At 36.9% G+C, this 20,791-nt stretch overlaps 1 protein-coding gene across 4 annotated transcripts in view; it reads right to left on the minus strand.

Moving 5' to 3' along the window:
• Positions 1 to 4,476: 4,476 nt before the first annotated feature.
• Positions 4,477 to 20,791, minus strand: part of LOC121875105 — a 119,618-nt gene continuing 103,303 nt past the window's right edge. For 2 of the 4 annotated variants that reach the window (XM_042379462.1, XM_042379463.1), the window contains exons 5-10: positions 17,263 to 17,451; positions 16,313 to 16,411; positions 15,175 to 15,335; positions 13,093 to 13,212; positions 10,255 to 10,370; positions 4,477 to 8,765 (exon numbers count right to left, since the gene is read on the minus strand). In XM_042379462.1, the coding sequence (XP_042235396.1) occupies positions 4,672 to 8,765; positions 10,255 to 10,370; positions 13,093 to 13,212; positions 15,175 to 15,335; positions 16,313 to 16,411; positions 17,263 to 17,451 (4,779 nt within the window). In that variant the 3' untranslated portion in view covers positions 4,477 to 4,671. Of the gene's footprint in view, positions 8,766 to 10,254; positions 10,371 to 13,092; positions 13,213 to 15,174; positions 15,336 to 16,312; positions 16,412 to 17,262; positions 17,452 to 19,431; positions 19,895 to 20,791 lie in introns of those variants that run through there. The other 2 variants (XM_042379465.1, XM_042379464.1) reach the window with 2 other exon arrangements.

Consider the following 20,791-nt stretch of genomic DNA (forward strand, 5'->3'; position numbering starts at 1 on the left):
TATATATATATATATATATATATATATATTTTATATAGGTTATAAAGGTTAGGGGGTTAGGGTAGATGTGATAAAACAAGAGAAGAAACCTTAAGCTCAGCAAAGTGATTACAAAACACAGGTGCTGGATGACAAAGAAATGTATCAAGAGTCAAGATACCTATCCTCCTAAATGGAAAAATCTGAACAGGTCTTCCAATTAACTTTTACAAGCTTTATGAACACTTTTATGAAATACTATACAAAGCATCTTACTACAAAATGTGAAGATATCCGGCCTGGAATATATTGTCAAGTTGTTTATTGCACCATAGTAGATAAGACTTCTGATGGGAACTTTAGACAATGAAAAAAATTGTTTAGGGACTTTTATATCAGACACACAGTAAAAGACCTTGACATGTAATGAATTTGGTGTACAGTTGGGGTATGTTCCACTTAAGACACCCAGCTACAACTTCGACACTCAACTATCTGGTAATGGTGTGTGAGAGGCGGGCAGGAGAGGGAGGACCAGAGATGGAGGCGGGTTAGGAAACTTGCTGGAGGTGTGTGGTACATAGTATGCAGATGATGTGTATTGCCTTCGTACAGTAAGGATAGATGATGTATGTGTCACGAGTCTAATTATATAGGATGACGGTATAACACAGTTACCAGATAGGTAAGAGTCTGTTGAATGCTTCGCTACCACAGGTCTCACATTCAGAGGCTTGAACTTGTGGCCGAGTGTCTTACGTGGAACATTCCTCAACTGTACATGATCAATACTACAGAAAAATGTTGCCAAATGTTATTAAAGGGATGGAACTTTCTGCTGAATATGAAGAGTAATTTTGCAAGTGACAATGTGATTGCATGGCAGCGTAAAATATAAAGCATAATTCGATAGCTAGCAACTCGAGTTCTGGATAATTATCACGTTTATCAGATGGGCCTAATGCACACTACAAATTAAAAAGCACAAGGCATAAAATCTGCAAATGACAAATACTGTATATATGATTGGTCTGGAGCATGTGGTCCTGGACTTCATGTAGGTCGTACTCTCACATCACGACAGAAAGGCATACCATACCAAGGTCTAATGCAATATCTTAACTGGTTGCAAAGCTAGAAAAAGAGATGCAAAATGGCTGGAGACAAACATAAAGGTTGATGATTCAAGGGTTTTCAGAGCTTCAGTTAGGGACCCTAAATACAGTATGGTCGGGATATATCGCGACTTTATATAATGATTTTTTTATATTGCGGCTACCAAAATTTTCCTTTACAGTATATAGTGACAATTTTTTTTTATTTCGCGAGGGAAATCGGGCAGGAAGTATTTCAAATGTACCGCCATGGCAAACAAATGCATTACTTGCTTACCAGAGGCGCCACTGTGGCTGCTAACTCGCGTATTCACGCTCGCCCGCTCAAGTCTTTCTGAGTGAGTGAAGAGAAAGTAGCCGACTCTGCTGCAGATTATGACCTCTAAGGTGAGTGTAAATGGGTTGCTAGAGATGTGAAAAGTGAAGTGAAAATAATGGAAAGCTTAATGGAAAGGATTTAATACTGTAACTAATATTTTTGGTGTTCGTTTATGTAAGCGTGGGATTTTCAAGTGAGGGAGGCAGTGTGGCGTCTACTGCCGAGTCTGGTGTTCCCTGGGTGGTGCGTCAGCTGCTGAGTCTGGTGTTCCTTGATATTGACATTCAAATAGCTTGTTGTTCCCGAGTCTAGTGTTCATTGGTGCTTTAGTTAGTAAGAATATGAACTCATTAAGTCAAGTTTAGTCACTTTTGGGGGGGGGGCCCTCAAGAACCTAACCCTATTTTCCCCATTGATTACATGTAATTATTTATAGCGATTTAGTATATAGCGAACATCGTTCGACCCTATCTTGTGATATATCCCGACCTTAGTGTATAGTACTGTACAGTACAGTATATCAAATGGCACATAGGTGTGGTTATGCTCTGACTAAATTAGACAATAACAGCCTGATAGTTTGGTATGTTGCAGATATGCAGTAAACATTTGAGAGACAGGGATGTACAAGAGCTAAAAACAACTACCTGTGCAAACTTTGTGGGAAACAATATGAGACAATTGACGATAATTTTTGGTATATGAGGGCTGTCACCAGACACACGTAACATTTTGGAGCATATCGACCACCACCTGCACAGATAGTTGTTTTAGCTACTGTACAGTACTATGACAATTAAAGTTTTAATAATCATAATAATACTAGTGAGATATATGTGGCAAAAGACAATGGATGAACTTAAAATGTTCGTAGGTTAAGTATAATGACTGGCACTTAATTGGAAATTACATGCCGTGGATGCGTGTGTAACATTTTCAAACTCTAGTCATAATATTAAAGAACACTGTGACAGGGTAGGATACACAAGACATTATTTGCAAGAATAATAAATAAAAGTAATGAGAAGACAACCTATAACATTATTTCTGCTCAACTAAATTTCACAATTCTTTTACAACCTTCTGTGGTAATTTTCCAGTACTTTAAAGAAGAAATAACAGCAAAATACTCGCATTAATTCTACAACTTGTACATAAAACCCACACTGCTTGATGTGTCATTTTCTATGATTTTAAATGTGTAATACTGTACTGCAATACCCAGGCTTTCCAGGTTTTTTTTTTTAGTCCAGTGTACATGATTGTGTGTTCCCATTTTATATGCTGTCAATACATCTATTTATTAATTACAATGTCCACTAAACAACTCAATGAGATTTATGTTCACTATATTATAGTTTAATGATAAAATTTCACCACGCTCACTGAAAATTAAAGGAAAATACCTCCTGTACTCTTTGAACAATACTCTGTACTGTATAACACGAAGACACCCACTATTAGATGTTTGTCTGTTGGCATACTGTAATACTACTTTAGTGTCCCTCATATACGAAGAATTAAATCCTTGATACCCTACATCCAGGATAATTTATGAAGTCTGTACTGTAGTTATGTAACACTGAGATTAAGAGGCATCTAGAACTGAAAGATTGAAGAAAGGAAATGGAGATAAAAAAAAAGATACAAATCATTCACTTTGGTGATATATATATATATATATATATATATATATATATATATACACACACACACAGTACAGTATATGAACTGTATATACACAGTATGATAAAATAATTTTACCAAAACCATCATATTAAATACCTGTATCATACAGGAACTGGGAAAAAATTTATAGAATGTTCCCATCAAGATCCACATGAGTAATCCAACATAAAGCAAATGACGGCAGTGAAGATAAATTAAAAGATCTAAACTCAAGAACAAACAGTATTAATGACAACATAAAATCTCCATATTTGTTTTAAAAATAAGTGGTTGCTGATAATGAACCCATATACCTGTATAGAGTAGTCAAGTAATAAAATGCATATTGTATGCAGTATTGCTAAAACAGAAAATTTGAGTGAGGCGTCATCCTTGCTCAAAGTCACTGACTCGCTTCTAACAGCAGCTAAAAACATTTGTCTCGTCGACGAAAAAGCAATCCTGTACAATAAAACACAACTTCTTAACATTTTCCAGTAAATTATATACTTTTGTCAACAAAGAGAAAGTAACTGAATACCTATTAATTTACTATAAAAATGTTTTATCATCATGTAAACAAACCCAACATGTCCAACAACTTGATGACATTTGACATCAGCACATTAAATATTGTATGTAAATATTGTATGTACCCTGTATCTATTTACATGATAAACAAATCACACTGCATAATGTACTATGTGACTCAACCCAAATAGAGTCAAGTTGCTCTTGTTTTCTGTATTTGTGAAATACATTGACTTCCCCTTCAAACAATCAACTGACGGCCCATAATATAAGTCAATACTTACATATATCCAATATCAATACTGCCAATAAATACATTCCCACATTATTCATGCTAAATGACAATACTGAAATGTTGTTTACAATCTGAAGAACTTGGATTCCTAATAGATACAAAATTTTTTACAAATATACTGAAGTTATGTAACAATTTGCTGCCTGGCATTGCTTGACCCTTGAGGAGAAAATACTCCTCAACAGAGTTCAATGATGTTTGAGAAAATTATGTCTGATGTACTGTGTATCATTTAGTAAATACTTGAAATATGAAAATTTCGTCTTCAATTGATTTAGTGACTGACATGCTCAGTCACTGCCAATGTTGGTCTTAGTTATTTTTTGTTACTACAGTACTTGGTTAAAAGAGAGACGAAAGAAACTTGCATTTTCAAACTATAAATATTATTTATATAAAAATTTACTTCAACTAACTACAGTACAGTAATTCTTTTCAGATTGTACAGCACTTAACTTTACTTATTGTAGCGTACATAATAATTGCCAAAGTTTACAGAAGATGAATCAGTGGGCAAGTTTTATGGAAGTTCAATTACACAACTTTCAAGGTCCAGTGGAAAGTCCTGATGTGTTTCAGGTATTTAGGATAATTATTAACTGTACAACACTGACAAAAAACTTTCTCAATAACATCCAAGATATTCACGGGATCTTAAAATTTTGATGTCATATCACAATACAGTTTGAATGAAAGACTTAGGAAAAGAAAGTCTAAATGAACCCTGATAGAGTAAAAACCTTCTCCATTAAAAAACTAAATACTTAGTTTATGTTTGGTATATGGTAATTTAGCACACACATGGCTGTTTCTGATCGTAAAATTTGTCGGTGTGAACTTCGAGGCGTGAACACTTCAATATTACTAAGAACATGATTAACCTGGGACCGTGTGCTTCTTGTCTGACACCACATACGTTTTTTGGTAGAGTTACCTGCGACACCAGATTCAGATATGACAGCTGAAGAGGTATGTAAAGAAGTTGTTGGTAAAACACTTCTTATAGCTCTTAGTTTTCTATAACCAGTCTGTGTCCTAGCCTCTCCTTTGACCCTTTGTTTACTATTATAAGATTTAAATTTTTTTAATGACCCCCTTAAGTCCTTCAGTTCCTTACATTCATCACTTAAAAGACCAGAAAGTTCGCGACTTATTTTCAAGGATACTTTCTTTTTTTCTCGCTCTCTCATGTAAGGCTCATGCTTTTCGATTGGTGATTCAGTTTTTGAAAAGTATGAAGGATCATCTTCTTCATCGGAACTGGCATTAAGATATTTCACTTTTTCTGAACCGACTAAATCTGCTGGATGGAAGCCTGTTCCACGTAGTTCTTTATACTCATCCCTCCCTAGGTTGCACAGCTCTCTGATGAGAGATGGATATCTTTTCTTTTTACTTCCAGCTCCTGTTCTTGCAACTGATTCTGATGGTATTTCACTAACTACACCATCTTTAATAGTTACATTACTCTCTCCTGTACATGTTTTTACAGTGTTTAAAACCAATGACTCAGAGGTTCCTGAGTCAGATGTTATGATTTTTCCTATTTCAATGAAGTGTTTATCTTTTCTTGGATCTTCTGGATTGGGAGTTTGTGCCTGCAGAGCACCACACTCTTCTGCTGTTTTGCCCATAAACTCCAGCCTTGCATCAGAATGGACTGTAGGAGAAACACCCACTTCATCTCCCTTAGGAGAATTAACTTTATCATATTGTGTACTTCTCAACATTGCTCTTCTAATCTCTGGTAACTCGGAAAGACGAAAACCCATCCGACTCATTTCCTTCCATTCATCTTGGACAAGTGCTCTAATTTCTTTCGAGACTTTCTTTTCTTTACTCATTTTCTTATATTTCTTTTTTGGCTCCTCTACCCCATACATATTGAGTAAAGTGGCGACACTTGTTGATAATCTATCTGTTTGAGGAATATGGTTTTCTGTGTGGATCACCTTATTCAAAACAGGTCTCATGTTCTTAACCGGGTGAAATCCTCTTTTACGCATTTCCTTCCATTCATCTGTGGCAAGATTTAAAAGTTCTCTTTTACTAATGCTAAATCTTTTTCTCCCTCCTCTTGATATATTCTTTAGGCCTCCTGCAGTAATACTAGATTTTTTATAAAAAACTACCTTACTTCTTAAAAATGATACACTCGGCACTAACTTTTTCACAGGCTTACTATTATATGTTTCTACAAGTGTTCTTCCATCATTTGATTGTGAACGTTCCTTTCCATGAAGAATACATTCACTAGCTTTAGTCCCACTGTAAATTTTTTTGTTTTCTGAAAATTCTTCAAATTTTAACTCTCTTGTGACTGTACCAATTGGACAATTATCATTTGATTCCACACCAAGCTTCATGTATGAGGCAGAATTCCCATTTTCGTCTGTGCAACCAGAAGTACCCTCTCTTGATATTGATGAAGGGCCCAAGTGATGAATGTTAGCAGTAGTAACTTTGTTTGACTCTGGTATAGTTCCTAAATTACAACTATCAGTGGCACTCATTTTAGACATATTTACAGGTTTTATTTCATATTTACTTAGGGGATTTAAATCTTCACGATTTTCTAACACGCAAATATTTTTTCTTCGTGCTCTGCTGGGAGTATATCTTTCAACAGATCTTCTGGTTAATCTAGTATCCTGCAAATCTAGTTGTCTCAGTTCTCCCAGCCCTTTACACTTAAGTTCCCGGCACTCGTCATGAAGAAGTTTCCTCACTTCCAAAGGGCTTCTTTTCTCTCTAAACAAACATGCACTGAATGTAACACCTTCGGCCTCCAGTCTATCATTATCCTTTTTTTTTACAGATTTTCCTAAAATGGACTGTTCTCTATGTAGCTTAAGTAAAGAATTCTCACTTTCAGAGATTTTGCCATTAGAATAATGCCTACAATCACCATTTCCTTCAGTTCCCACCAAAGACTTAAAAAATTCAACACCCTTGCTAACAGTATTCACTATGCTATTTATTAGTCCACCAACTGGAGTTCCAATCACAGGGAAATGTTTATTTGGATTAATCATCATCCCCTTCTCTGGAGTCATAGTTTCCTCAGTCTTCTTACACTTCATTTGTCTTTCCTTAATTGATATAATATTAAAGGAGTTATCTTCAGCTATATGAAATGGAGATTTAAAACTAATGTCTTTATCCACTCTAAACATTTTTGAGTTTTCATGGGCATACTTTTTGTTTCCAAAGGCACCATTCTGATTTGATACCCTGTGAAAATTGGCTTCAGTTAAGGGCACAGCATTTACATGAGCAGTGCTTAATTCTTCTTGGGTAACAGGAATGATCTCCTTTGGGATGACAACAACTTGGTCGTCTTCCTCAGGAGATATACGAGTACACCCTCTGGAGGGTAGAGGCACATGTCTGACACTCCCATTTGAAGAGACATTCACCCTTGTATTTGAAATGTCTAATATTAAGGTCTTTCCACCACCACACTGAGGCTCTTGACTTTTCCGTTTACGGCTATTACCTTTGGTTTCAGGGCCTTGGCTGGCTGATGGTGAAACGGTGTTGTTGGGTAGGAACAAAACATGTGGGACGGGCAATGTTGCTATATTGGGCGGGACGTTCGGCGGCTGGCCATTGGTCGCCAAGTCCCCTACGCGTCCGGCTCCACAGTGGGACTTTTGTTTTGACGACCAATGGCTATTCCCATTTTTTGGCAAGGAATAGTCAGAAGAATCTGGCACTTTAGCACCAGTATGTGGATAGCATGCTAGACCATCCAATTGCTGTGGGGCATTGTCTGCTTCACTCTGTCCGCGAGCCCGAACAACATCATCATCATCACTAGAGAGATCAATTATTTCAATACAAGAGATTGTTTTGGTATGTGAGACATTGGAGAGAGAAACATTGGTGTTGTTTATTGGCACCGAGTTACTGTTCCTCTCTGACACGTCAGGCACTATGTGGGAATAAATATTTTGGTTGCCCTTTGGCAAACTTTCACTATGGGTTGATGTGATTTGCTTGTTTTGACCACGGTGGTAACCTGGAGACCTAAGCAGAGCTTCATTGGGAACTGGTACACCTACTCTTGAGTTATTACTACTCTGTTCACTTACTGTAAATCCCTGAACACTAGATTGTTGATCACAAATACCATATTTTCTTCTTGACAATGGCTTCAATTTATCACTATTTAATTGCTTATTGCTTGAGTTATGCAAAGCAATGGAATTTAATGGAATTATGGATATGTCTGCAGGGGAAGAATCTTTCAGTTTCATAGGAACACCTGTTCCTTCAACAGGATAGATTAATGACTGACTCATTACATTGTTACTAGCCACCTTCTGCATCTGTGCTTTCTGACTGAGAATAGACTGCAAAATAATTTGCTCACTTGTTAATAAAGGCTGGTTCCTTGGAGAGGGCAAAGGAATCATTTTCAAAGAATTCTGTTGAAACGTGGCATTTGGATTTAGTTCGTGTATGCCCAACTGATCAATGTGCTTAGGGGTGAGACTACTATTAAACATTCCTCCAGGAGATAAAATTCCACTTCCACCAGGACCACACAAAGGCTGAATACCATGCAACCACTGTGTTGTGCCAACAGCTCTTCCAGATGATGATGCTTCATAGCTTTCATTTGTGTACAACTGTGCTCTAGAATCAGGCAAGCGGTTATTTACAGGCAAATTGGAATATCCATCAAGTGTCCATCTATGGTCCATCTGGTTCTCTACAGTTAAGTCAATACAAGGAGCTGTTGATTCTTCCACCTGCTTTAATCTATTGTCTGGGCTTTTCTTTAGTCGTTTTAATACGATCTTCACTGGCCGACAAAGTCTCATTAGTCGTCTGCTTCCCCGGTTTAGTCCTGAAAATAGAAAAGAAAAAAGAAGCAAGACCTTGCTTTTAAAAACTAAGAGCCACAGCACTGCCACCTGCAACTGCCATCAAGTCACCAAATAATCTCCAAAAATTGGACTGTACAATAATATTCTAATTACAACTACAGTACTGTACATCCTGTACTCTAGTACCAACTACCGGTACTGTATATCTTATACTGATTTTTACAAATGTACTTTTCATTTTTATCCAAGTTAAGGGACCTAACTAACAACACGAGAGAATTACCACACCTACAGTTTTGGCTTAAATCTGTATTCTTACTTATATACTTATATACTTGTAAAACAGTTATAATTATAAGTAACAACATTTCAAACAGCAGTTTCTACCATCATCTCTACTGTGTAGGAGCAGAAATACTGTCTAATGATTTATTTCTTAAATTGGGTTTTGATATTTCGTTTTGTATTACAGTAATTAATAATTGCATCCAATTTTTCCACACAAAGATTCAACAATTAGTCTGTTTTTCTTTCATGATTTCGTGTAGCTACTGTATATTCAAGATCATAAATTAAAAAACGTTTTCACAACTATGAATTATTAAAAAAAAAAAAAAATTCAGTACTTTTCCTTGAAAATGTAAGATAAAATACAGTACTGTTATAGTGATTGTGGAGAAAATAATAGGAGTACAAAATAAGAATACATGAACAGTAGTGACCTAATGCATAAAAAAAAAGCCCTTTGGTAACTGGATACAGGCATCATTCATTAACTTTATAAAATTTTCCACAACAGTCAACATGAGTACTGTTATGACCATATACGACCTGGAACTTTTAATAAGACTTGAGTTCACCATTCTGTACTTTGTCCTATGACAATTTATGTTTATAGGAAAGTTCATCAAAATATGTACAGAGTATACCTGTATTCATTTATGAATTTTACTTCTGGTAATGAAAAATTTACTCTCAACTTTCCGAGAAATGCACACCACAATACTGTAAGTCCATTTCCAATGGGTGTATAAAATGGAAAGTGTCAAGATGTATGCCAAGTCTCCCTGCAGGTGTTTGACTGCAGTCATATGCACTTCCCATTTTCTGGGGGTATTTTTCTAGGAATAAAGGGGTCCCCGACTTACGAACGTCCAACTTACGAACGAACGCCGATACAAACGGGGTTAAACTTGAAATTTACAGTATTTTATTTACCTGATGACTTATTTTTTACTTTCATTTACTGTGTCATTTCATTTCTTCTTTTGTCTTAAATTAAGTGATTTTAGATGTACAGTATATAAGGAATTAGGCTATGATATATTGGGATTTTAAATATTGTTCTGTAAGTACGGTATGCACTTAACATGTCTTCCGACTTACGTACAAATCCGACTTAAGAACGTCCTCAGGAACAGAACCTGTTCGTAATCCAGGGACCCCCTGTAAATATAATTATATCAAAATGTCACCCACATGCTTGATGACGAATCTTTCAGTTTGTACCTGTGTTAATGGTGATCCTACGCTCTTGCCTCTGTCCACTAGTAAAGCAGTAGAGGTGCACCCATGGCTGTTCCTCCTTTCTGTCCCGCCATACAACAATCCATCGATTATTGCATCTGTTGGTTATTAAACACTGTTAATCTCAAAAATGTCATGATGGATGCCAAGACCAACAACAAGTGCTAAGTGCTTAACAAAATATATAAATACCATATATTGTGGCCTATAAGTCAACCTGGCGTATAAGATGACCTTAATTATTTCAACTGAAATTGTTGATCTAGGCCTATACCTGGCTGTTAAGTCAGCCCCCAAAGCTGCAATTTGAAAGCTACGTCCTCGATGTCAGCTAAACTTGCCAACATTTACTTTTTAACAGCACTCACAAACACTTTTACCTAACTGTAGTATTTTGAAAATGTTAAAATACCTCTTGGTGTTAACTACGGTTTTCTTACAAACAAATGTTACTAGGACACACAAATGTAGTGTAAACAAATCAGAACAACACAGTTCCTATCAGTGTAAAAATATTTAAGATACACTACGTGAGTAATGACAATTTACTTGTACTGTACTGATAGTTTATTATTAAATACTCGATATATTGACTTGTAAAAAATTCAAACTACAGTGGACCCCCGATTAACGAACACAATTGGTTCCACAGAGTCGGTTGTTAACCGAAAATTTCGTTAGCTGAATCTATTATTTCAATGAGATATTGGGTAATTGGTTCCAACTCACAGAAAAAGTATACATACAAAGTACTGTATAACGGTAATAGAATTAACAAAACATTAAATATAAACTAAATACAGTACTGTACTATATAATAAATAAAAAAACAATAGAATACTGTATTTTAACTTACTTTGAGGTGTGACGTCATATTCCTGGCAGCTTTGTTTACATATCAAACAGCTGATTGCAGAGGCAGTAAATGATGACATGCCATATTCTTTAGAGTGCATTGGTTCAAATGCCTTCTTCGTGTTTCATAATAATTTCTGCACTGTATATTATCCATGTTAACTAAATTTTAGAATGACCATTAATTTTAATATAAAAAATAGAACTGAAAGTCCTTATGGGAGCTAATTCGTTAACCGAAATTTCGTTAATTGAACCGTTCGTTAATCGAGGGACCTCTGTATATAATTATGTTACATGATAAGCAAAGATTTTGTACATTATAGTGACAATATATGGTAGTACTGTACTAACAGTATACGACAACAAGCAAACAGACTCTTGGTACATGATAAAAAAAAAAAAGGTTATCTTATTTCACCTAAAACAACACAAAATAAACCATTCAATTAACAGTACTTTGTATTATTAATGGTAGTACACTGTGTTGGCAGTATACAGTAACAGGCGAACAAACTCTACAGTCTCTGGTAAATTATTAAAATATTATTTTATTTATAACTAATACAATACAAAATAAAAGTTTCTTAAAAGTTAAGTTAACATCAATATAAACCATCCAAGTTTCAAAATCTTTCTAATTCTGGCTCATCATTATCAAGCAAAAAAAAAAAAAGAGCTCATCCATCATATGGGTCTGCTGACTCTGCCTCCGAATCACTGGGAGCGATGGCAACACTGGCCAAGCAGCCGCAGGCCAGCCAGCTGTTCCCAGGTGCCTGTATTGTTTACAACTTTACACCACATTCATGTAAACATCTACAAGATCCAGGTGCATTACATGAATATACCGTATTTGCATTTTTAAACATTTTAACAACAAATATTTAAAGTAACTGTCCTTAGTAATATTTGTTCAGTAACAGTTACCCTTTTGGAAAAAATGCTAGTTAGGTAAAATTTGTTTGCGAGTGCTGGAAATTACGAGAATGAGACCTATCAGTAAGGTAAAGTGAAAATCTGGTGCTAGTGGTGGAGCGTACTTAGAGGTTGACATTTTATACCTGTTGCATAGGACGACCCCTTAGTTTTGAATAAAATAATTAGAGCTTCAAAAGTTGTCTTAATGGCCACAATATACGGGATGTACACCTTTCCTTCAACCTCCTGCATCCCATTTTCGTCTGGGTACAGACCCTTAAACACAACTCTCACTCTACCCTTTTTACTCCCCATTTTCTCTACAATTAACTTATTACACAATACAGCTCACATTGGCGCAGTAATGGAAGCCAGGCAAGTGCCAGGCATACAGACATGAAAAATCACTTGCCCAGCCCCCTAGTCTGGACATGCTAATCTGCACAGCCTGGTATGTACAGTATAACTTATTCTCTGCTTTCTATTTATCTCACATAAATTTTGTAACCTTCTTAATTATTTGTTCCTGCAGCCAGAGCCCATGCTTCACCCATATAATACTGTTAACTAAATGAATCCTCCTGTCTCCATATTTGCCTACTTTGACACCCCCCCTCTCTCTCCATACATTTCTCAATGCATATACAGTAGTATTACTTTCATTCACTCTCTTAATCTATGCTTCATCACTCACTTTCATATTTACTGGCACATTCAATCCATATATATGAAGTACCGGTACATTGTGTGATAAAGGCTCATGGGATTATACAAGTATTACAAGAAACAATGCACATGGGTAATGAAAGAATCTTTATGTAGTTTAAACTAAAGAACAGTATGAACAAGTTTTACCTGAATATAAAGGTACCCTTGTACTGTACTGAATGTGAAAAGAACTTGCAGTATAAAAATTAATTTACTTTTCACATGTTGCCCCAATTGCAAATTTTTTGTCAAGGAGGCTTTGGTTGAAATTAAAAATGTTAACAATTAAGTTAAAATTAATCAAAACGACCAGTAACACTGCACAGAACTATTTACCTTTCTCTACCGGAATTTACATCGGTGTGTCGGGTAGCATGGAGGTGGCGTTCATATCTCATCACATAATGCTGTGATGCTTGATATTTGTTACGGAATTTAGAATTAGCAAACAAAAATCTGTAAAGAAAAACAAATAAAGTAACCTCTCCCCAAAGCAAGACAAATTTCTGTCCCTTATTGGGAGGATTCCCTAAACACAATACAATTTTCACAAATCATTCCCAACCCTCAAAATGAGCATCCAATACAGTTGAGTACCAGGGATCCCAAATGTTTGGAACCAAGAGGCCAGTACAGTATTCATCAGGGATGCTCAGGTGCGCTGAGTCTGTAAGTCCTAATACGTACCATGTGGTTAACAGTGGACAATTTTCTCATAACTAGATCTTCCCAGCAGAGTCCACTAATTATACTGGATAAAAAGTCTTCACTTATTGGTAATACTTACATATCCTTTATTGAGAACTCCTTTATTGAGAGGATTTACTGTACTATTGATATATAATTTCTTGCATACTTATGTCTAAATTTTGATGTAAAAGGATTATTTCATAATAAAATTTCTATGGGTCCCAAGAATCTACCATAATTTCTGAAAACCTAAAAATAAAATTTCACAAACAATGAGTGAATACAGTAGAACGTCGATTTAAAGCGATTAAATTTAAGATTATTGATTTAAAGCGATATTCACAATTAAGGACAATGTTTCAATTTAAAGCGAATCTTTCCTATTTTGCACGAGTCAATCTGGCGCATCATATTTTAAAATTTTCGCCTAATGTTTCTCTGGGCACACTACACTGTCCGAAGGGCAAAGCTGTACTGTACATGTACTCAAAATAATGTACTAAATGATTGCTAAATTTTTGTCGAGTGCAAACTATAGCATGATTATATTCAAATTAATCACTATCTTATAAGAATTCCAGCAACGTAAATTATATTCTCCCCGGTCACTTCTGTGACATTTTATAATAAAAAAACAAAAACTTGATCTAAAGGACTTAAATAAACAAATAAATACTTCACTAGACCTTGGCACAACTCAAACATGTTACTGTCACTTCCCTCCCCTCCCTCCCTCTCCCCCATCTTCCCAGCCAGGGTTTGGTGGTTATATGCTTAGTTTTTATCTTATATAATATCACAGAGTACAGTTAGGAGAATATAATTTGCATTGTTAGAATCCCTGCAAGACAGTGAATAATTTGAATATAAACGTCACATATTTTGCACAAGAGATAAAAATTTTAGCCCTTTGTAATAAAATTAATTAGAACATGTCAGTTCAGTGACATTTTATAAGAGAAAAACTTGGTCAATCTTAAGGACAGATAAATAAATAATCACTAGACCTTGGCATCAACTATCAAACATATCACCCCCCCCAATCTTCACATCAGCTGATCGCTATTAAACAGACCATTTCAAGTCCCATAATTTTAGCTGTGTTGATTTATGAGTTTGTTTTAATATAATACTTCAAAAAACAATGCTTTGTTTATTCTAGGAGATGGACTGAGGTACATCTGGGTAGACCCTTAGTCTTTTTAGTATTTTGTTTCTCTCATGTACCAAACTAAATTATTCCATTGAAACAACACTTCGATTTAGTGCAAATTCGGTTTAAAGCGACCCCTCTTGGAACATATCTCGTGTTATATGGACTTTCTACTGTATCTGGGCTCATGAAAGAACAGCCTTGTGTACCACTTTCTAACCTAGACCAAGGCAGCATGTGCAGTACCTTGCCAACTCTTGATTATTCAACTACACAATTTCAGTTCCAAGTGTCTAAGTACTAAAGTGAACAGCTCAAGGTAAATTTAATATTAGAGTACAGTATTCCAAATACTAAGTGACTACCAATGAAGTGAATCACTAAAGTATGACAATGACTATGAGGCTGTGCACCATACTAGAGAAATATGTGCTAATCTTTTGAAGTGTAAAAATTAATAATATTATGTGATAAAAATTTCATATTTGGTTATACTGTACTGTATTTACAAGTGTAATTAAATTTTTATATCTAAATACACACACCTAAAAGTTACTTTTGACCCACACTCTTACCTTCCTAGGGGAGAACTGATGGCTATAGAATCATAGCGTGGGTACATTGGCCCGGGGATTTTTCTGGGAGGGCTAGAAGTGCTCCTCTTTCTTGGGGACATATATGGCTCCACACCAGTGTGTTTGGCTGGCTGAAGGTTGAAGTATGAAAGGAACGGTACCTGGGAGAACAAAAAAAAAAAAAAAAAATAAATAAAATACAATAATGCATTTCCACACAAATACTGTTCAGGAAACTACCGAACCTTTGGATTTAGCAATTTTTTTGTGTTAGGATATTTTTTCTTCCAAATATTTTATTACAGGTTGACAAACCTTTATCCGAAATTCCGAAAACCGAAAAGCTCTAAAAACCGAAATTTTTTATTTTTTATTTTTTGGCCGGGATTAGCCCACCCGGGCATAAATCACTGACTCACATCGGGGCCTGGTGGGCGGAAATGTAATAGTAATAATAATTATAATAGAGTAATAATAATTATTCATAGTAAATAAGATTTGTAATTAAAATACTGTACACCAAAATAAAATAATAATGTTAACAATAATAATAATAGTAATAATAAAATATAATAATAAAATTAATAATAATAATAATAACAATAATACTGTAATAAAATAATAATAATAATAAAGAAATACAAGAATGAAAAAAACATCAAAAGTGAGAAATGCGACCTAGACCTATGAATTATTATTACAGTATTATTATTATTACAGTTATTATTAGTGTTTAATGTTCTAAGTTACTAGAATATTGAACTTTAGCAAAATTCAAATCCTTTTGCCATTCTCCTTTGAGATTTGTTGCCTCCATTTTACTCTGCAACATTTAATCAATACAATGTTTAACACTTTCCTGATCCTTGTGGCAAGATAGCCAGGGACAGGTCAACAATGACATGAGAGGCTGTAAGAGAGAAATTTGAGTTAAGAATCCAACAAGAAGCTGTATGAGATTGCGTAACATGGAGAACTGCCGTCATGTAATCATGGTAATTCAAGCAAGAGTGGGAAACGCCCATGAAACAATGATGAAGATGGTGATGAATATTTTTATACATTAAATAATTAAATTAAGTCACAGGTTAAGAAACAAAGTTATGATGAAAAGATGAAAGTTGAATATGATCCTTACTTGGCCAGCTGGCTCAGGCTCATCATCTATAAGGTCAGGCTCAGGTGAGGGGACAGCCGGAGATGACGGAACATCTCCACGACACTGTTTTTCATGGGTCTGTAAAAAAGGTGTAGTTAAGCTTAAATTACAATAACAAGACAGAAATATGCATATCTTGACTTAGTATTGATATAAACTGGTTGACAAAGAGTTTACTATAGACTTACAAAAGATCATGACTAGTGAATGTACATTACCTTTTTTCTTTCCTTATAACTCTTCAAAGGTTTATTGCTGAGAAGATTACAAGGTCAGAACAACCCATGGAAGTGACAATCTTAAAGGTCAATGACATTCCTACATTTATTTTCTGTGATATTATTGACACTTTCACCAAAACATAAAAAAAAGTACGGGTACTGTAGTTTTACCACATTAGTGATGGGAGAATTTACTCATCAACATCCATTTCATAACACCACCATATGCTGTATGCACCAAGGCCTTTCATGGTTTTTCTCTGTAAACCGCAAGGATAATCTTGAGATAAGTTGCTCTCTCATGACTGTCATTGCATAAGGCGAATGTTCATGGTCAGAATTTGTCCTAAAACATGGGAGTGTGACAAGCCATAAGGCCACACAACTTATTCTTTCTACTACACAAACCACACCTCACTTGATAATGTTGTAAACCTGCTCTTAACCTCCAAGGAAATCCCAGGAAGGCAGGTAGGATCTAGGTTGCCCCTCACTAAATCTGTTATGAAATAGTTCCCTGTTGTCATGTTACAACTGAGAAGGAATGTCAGATTTAGAAAAGGATAAAATATGGTGATCTCTCGAACATCACCTGGGATAGAAGGTTGATGTATGACAGGTTATCAAGGTGACAAATGCTGAGAGAGAACACACATGACAAACAGGCACAGACAGCAGCAGAAGTGTTAAAACCATCAACAACGTTACCTGCACTTCCCGCAGACTATAGAATTCATTTTCGCATTTGTCACAGAGGTAAATGTCAGTGGCAGGAGGCTGAAACATGGCCTTGGTGCCATTGGTGCCTTTCCTTTCCCCCGTGTGGGCACTGGGGGACAGGAGCAGCTTCTTGGTGGCATCTCTACCTCGTCCATCTGGGAAGGCCTTATCATAGTCCTGCAAATAAGACACAAATGATCATCTTTCTGGGACTTCCTGATCGACACACACACATAAGACACAATAATTCACAGCTTAATACCAGTAATAAACAAATGATGTACAGTACAGTATATGCAACTTATAAAAGAAAAGTCAATATCATCATAGGAATATTTTTGACTAGTTATAATTATGAAAATCATTGTCACCTTAATTTTTACCCTTTGAGGACAAACAAGAGCTGTAACAGTCCTTAAATGGTTAAACCATCAGCCCTAAATGTTTAATCTAATTGATTAAATCATCAATGATACACCAAAGGGGTTAAATCATAGCCTCAAACCACTACACTATCATCACTCAAATAGTTGCATATAAACCCTGAAATGTTTAATTAAACCATCATCATCACTAAAAGAATTAAAACATCATCAAAAGGATTAAACCACCAATCTTAAGGGGTTCATTTCTAAAAGGTGTCCTGAATAAGTAGGCCTTATGCTCGGTGTTTCATAACTCTGACATCTATATCAAGTCAAATCTTAAAACAAAAAGGAGAAACTCTCACTACTGGCCAGGGTCCCTAACCTAACCAAACTGATGCATCCCTCACATCATCTTACTAAATCTATCCAAAATTGGTCGTATCTAACACACCCTTAACATAAACATAACTTAATATAACCAATAGCCTACCTCTAGCTTAACCTAACCTACCAATAACCTACTTCTAGCATAGCATAGCCTAGCCTAACCCAAACCTAACCTAACCTAAAACACATCAGCCATCGTCACATCAAGCTTCAGGTTGGTAAGAGTTCAAGACCTTCCTCTTCCTCCCCCCTCCATAGCTAATGGATTGAAGTTGCCACGACAGCCAATACACCTGCAGTAGTTACCACAGAGAGAGAGAGAGAGAGAGAGAGAGAGAGAGAGAGAGAGAGAGAGTTTGTGTGTGTTAGTTTTCACACCTTGCCTCATTGCCATCAACGCCGACGTGAGCAGGTACCCAGCAAAGCTGGACCTCCCACCCTCGCAGCTTGAGTAAAAAGAACCATTCTAAAAATTTGACGACCAGGGATTGAATGAATTAAAAAAAAAAAAGCTAAAGTGCCTGTAGGGCACTACGCAAAGCACTAAAATTAGTAAAATTTTTAAAATGATCATGAACTTAAACATGTACTGCAGTGCAGCTAAAATCCCACATAGCTCAGCCGTAAAAAAATGAGGCAGTGAAGGGTAAGGCACTAGAGAAAAGAAGAATATCCTACCCAGGCATCCATCTTTGACCTGTCCGCGAAGACTGAAACATAGTTACTGTGTTCAGCAGTGTGCTCCTAAAAATAGCAAAAGAACGTGGCCAGGGATGTAAGCACCCTGACACACGAAAAGTAACGGCAAAATTCCATCCCTGGCAGTTGCCACAGGGGAAACAACCGAGTATACAACCGAAAAAAAAAACGGATAGGCCTATAAGGTGAAATAATATGAGGTCTAATCTTCGGGTGATCCTTCATATGTAAATAGCACTCGAGGGATATTTCTGGGTCGGTGGTCACTGAGTTTTCTGTAACCTGGAAAAGATGGCCAAAGGAGGTCGAGGGGAGAACAAACAACCCATTGATGAACAAGGACAATCATTACACGCCCTTTAATTAACTTTTTTCCACACCCCTTACCTCAACACCTACTTCTCGCCTTAAACACACACATACATCTGGCCGAGTCTCACGTAGGCATGAAATCATAAATAAAAAAAAAAAATATGGTGTGATTTATCCGATAATGATGGGCGGCCAATTAGTGTGGGTCGTACCCTCTCCACTCTGATCCACCGAGGGCATTTAAATAACCCTAAACCCTATTCAGTATATAATATAAATTACGCCTGCTTGATCATTAGCTAACATTAACCCACCAAAACTGAAAAGACTGAATTGATGAAAACCTACGTATACAGTACTTCCCTTGGACGACCCCCCTGTGATTATTTACCTGAAGGAAACGAGGAGTAATCAAGTCCAGCAGCATCATTATGTGCTTAACCTCTGGGTCAAGCTGTGGGCGGTCCGGGGCCGACACGTGGGGCCACTACAAAACCACACTGATCACTCCACTTATTTTTACCACTCGACAAACAGTTCTTAAGTATCTCTAGGAACTCACTTCATCTTCTCTTCAATGTAATTTCCATTTCTCTCGTAACACAATTATTCACATATACTTCACTACAGCTGTTTACATGTCACTCAGCGTTTAATTTCGTACTGTCATATTTAGCCACTTGGTTCTCTCTTCTGTGTACTGTAACATACACTATAGTACTCACTTTTCAACACTAGTCAGTCAGTCAGTCGGCCATTACTATATTCTAAAACAACACTATGTGCTTTAACAATTTCGCGTTATCCTCTTTCGTTTTTAACTTTCCTGAAGGTGATGATAAAGATGAATAATACAGAGGGAACGAATATCGGGGTGGGGGGAAGGGAGAATCGGAGTGAGAGGTAGGGGAGAAGTGGGGGGGTAGGGGGAGAGTCGGGATGAGAGGTAGGGAGAAGTGGGGTTAGGGGTAGGGGAGAGTCAGTGAGAGGTAGGGGAGAGTGGGGTTAGGGGTAGGGAGTCGGGATAGGAGGTAGGGGAGAAGTGGGGTTAGGGGTAGGGGAGAGTCGGGGTGAGAGGTAGGGGAGAAGTGGGGTTAGGGTAGGGGAGAGTCGGGGTGAGGGGTGGGAGAGGTAGGGGAGAGCCGGGAGAGGTAGGGGAGAGTCGGGGGTGAGAGGTAGGGAGAGTAGGGGGAGGGTGGGAGGTGAGATGAAGTAAACAGTGTGGTGGCGGGCAACAACTGATACAGATGTTGGCTACCCCCAGTATATTGACACCACCTCGAGTGTCTTGGGGTGTGGTACACTCTACTTCACCTGTGTTTAATTCTCCACACACACACACACACACACTTCCAAAACCGGCCTGGATTTTCATTCGCGTAACAATTGTCCCAACGAACGAAAACCTCAGAATGTTGCCTTATAGAATCGGGTTCCAATATATATATTTTTTTTGAGGTATGATCCCGTTGTTTCCTACCTACGTCAAGGGTTTGCGGGGTGTGGTAGTGGATGGCGAGGGTTGACGGGGGGAACAGACACATATATAATGTCCATCCCAAGTGGAGCGGCATGGTTCAGCCGTATACCTGGGGGCAGTGTCACGATTCATCACCATCCTGAACGACCACAGAGGTTAAATAAATGGGCCCCAACCTTAACCAGTGGGATTTGCGCTTAGTTTTAAAGGGCCCCCTACAATCTTACTGGTTAGGTTAAGATGAGGCGTAATACAAATGGGACTCATTTAA

Source organism: Homarus americanus, unplaced genomic scaffold (genome assembly GCF_018991925.1).
Source record: "Homarus americanus isolate GMGI-L3 unplaced genomic scaffold, GMGI_Hamer_2.0 scaffold36970, whole genome shotgun sequence".
NCBI classification, from domain to species: Eukaryota; Metazoa; Arthropoda; class Malacostraca; order Decapoda; family Nephropidae; genus Homarus; species Homarus americanus.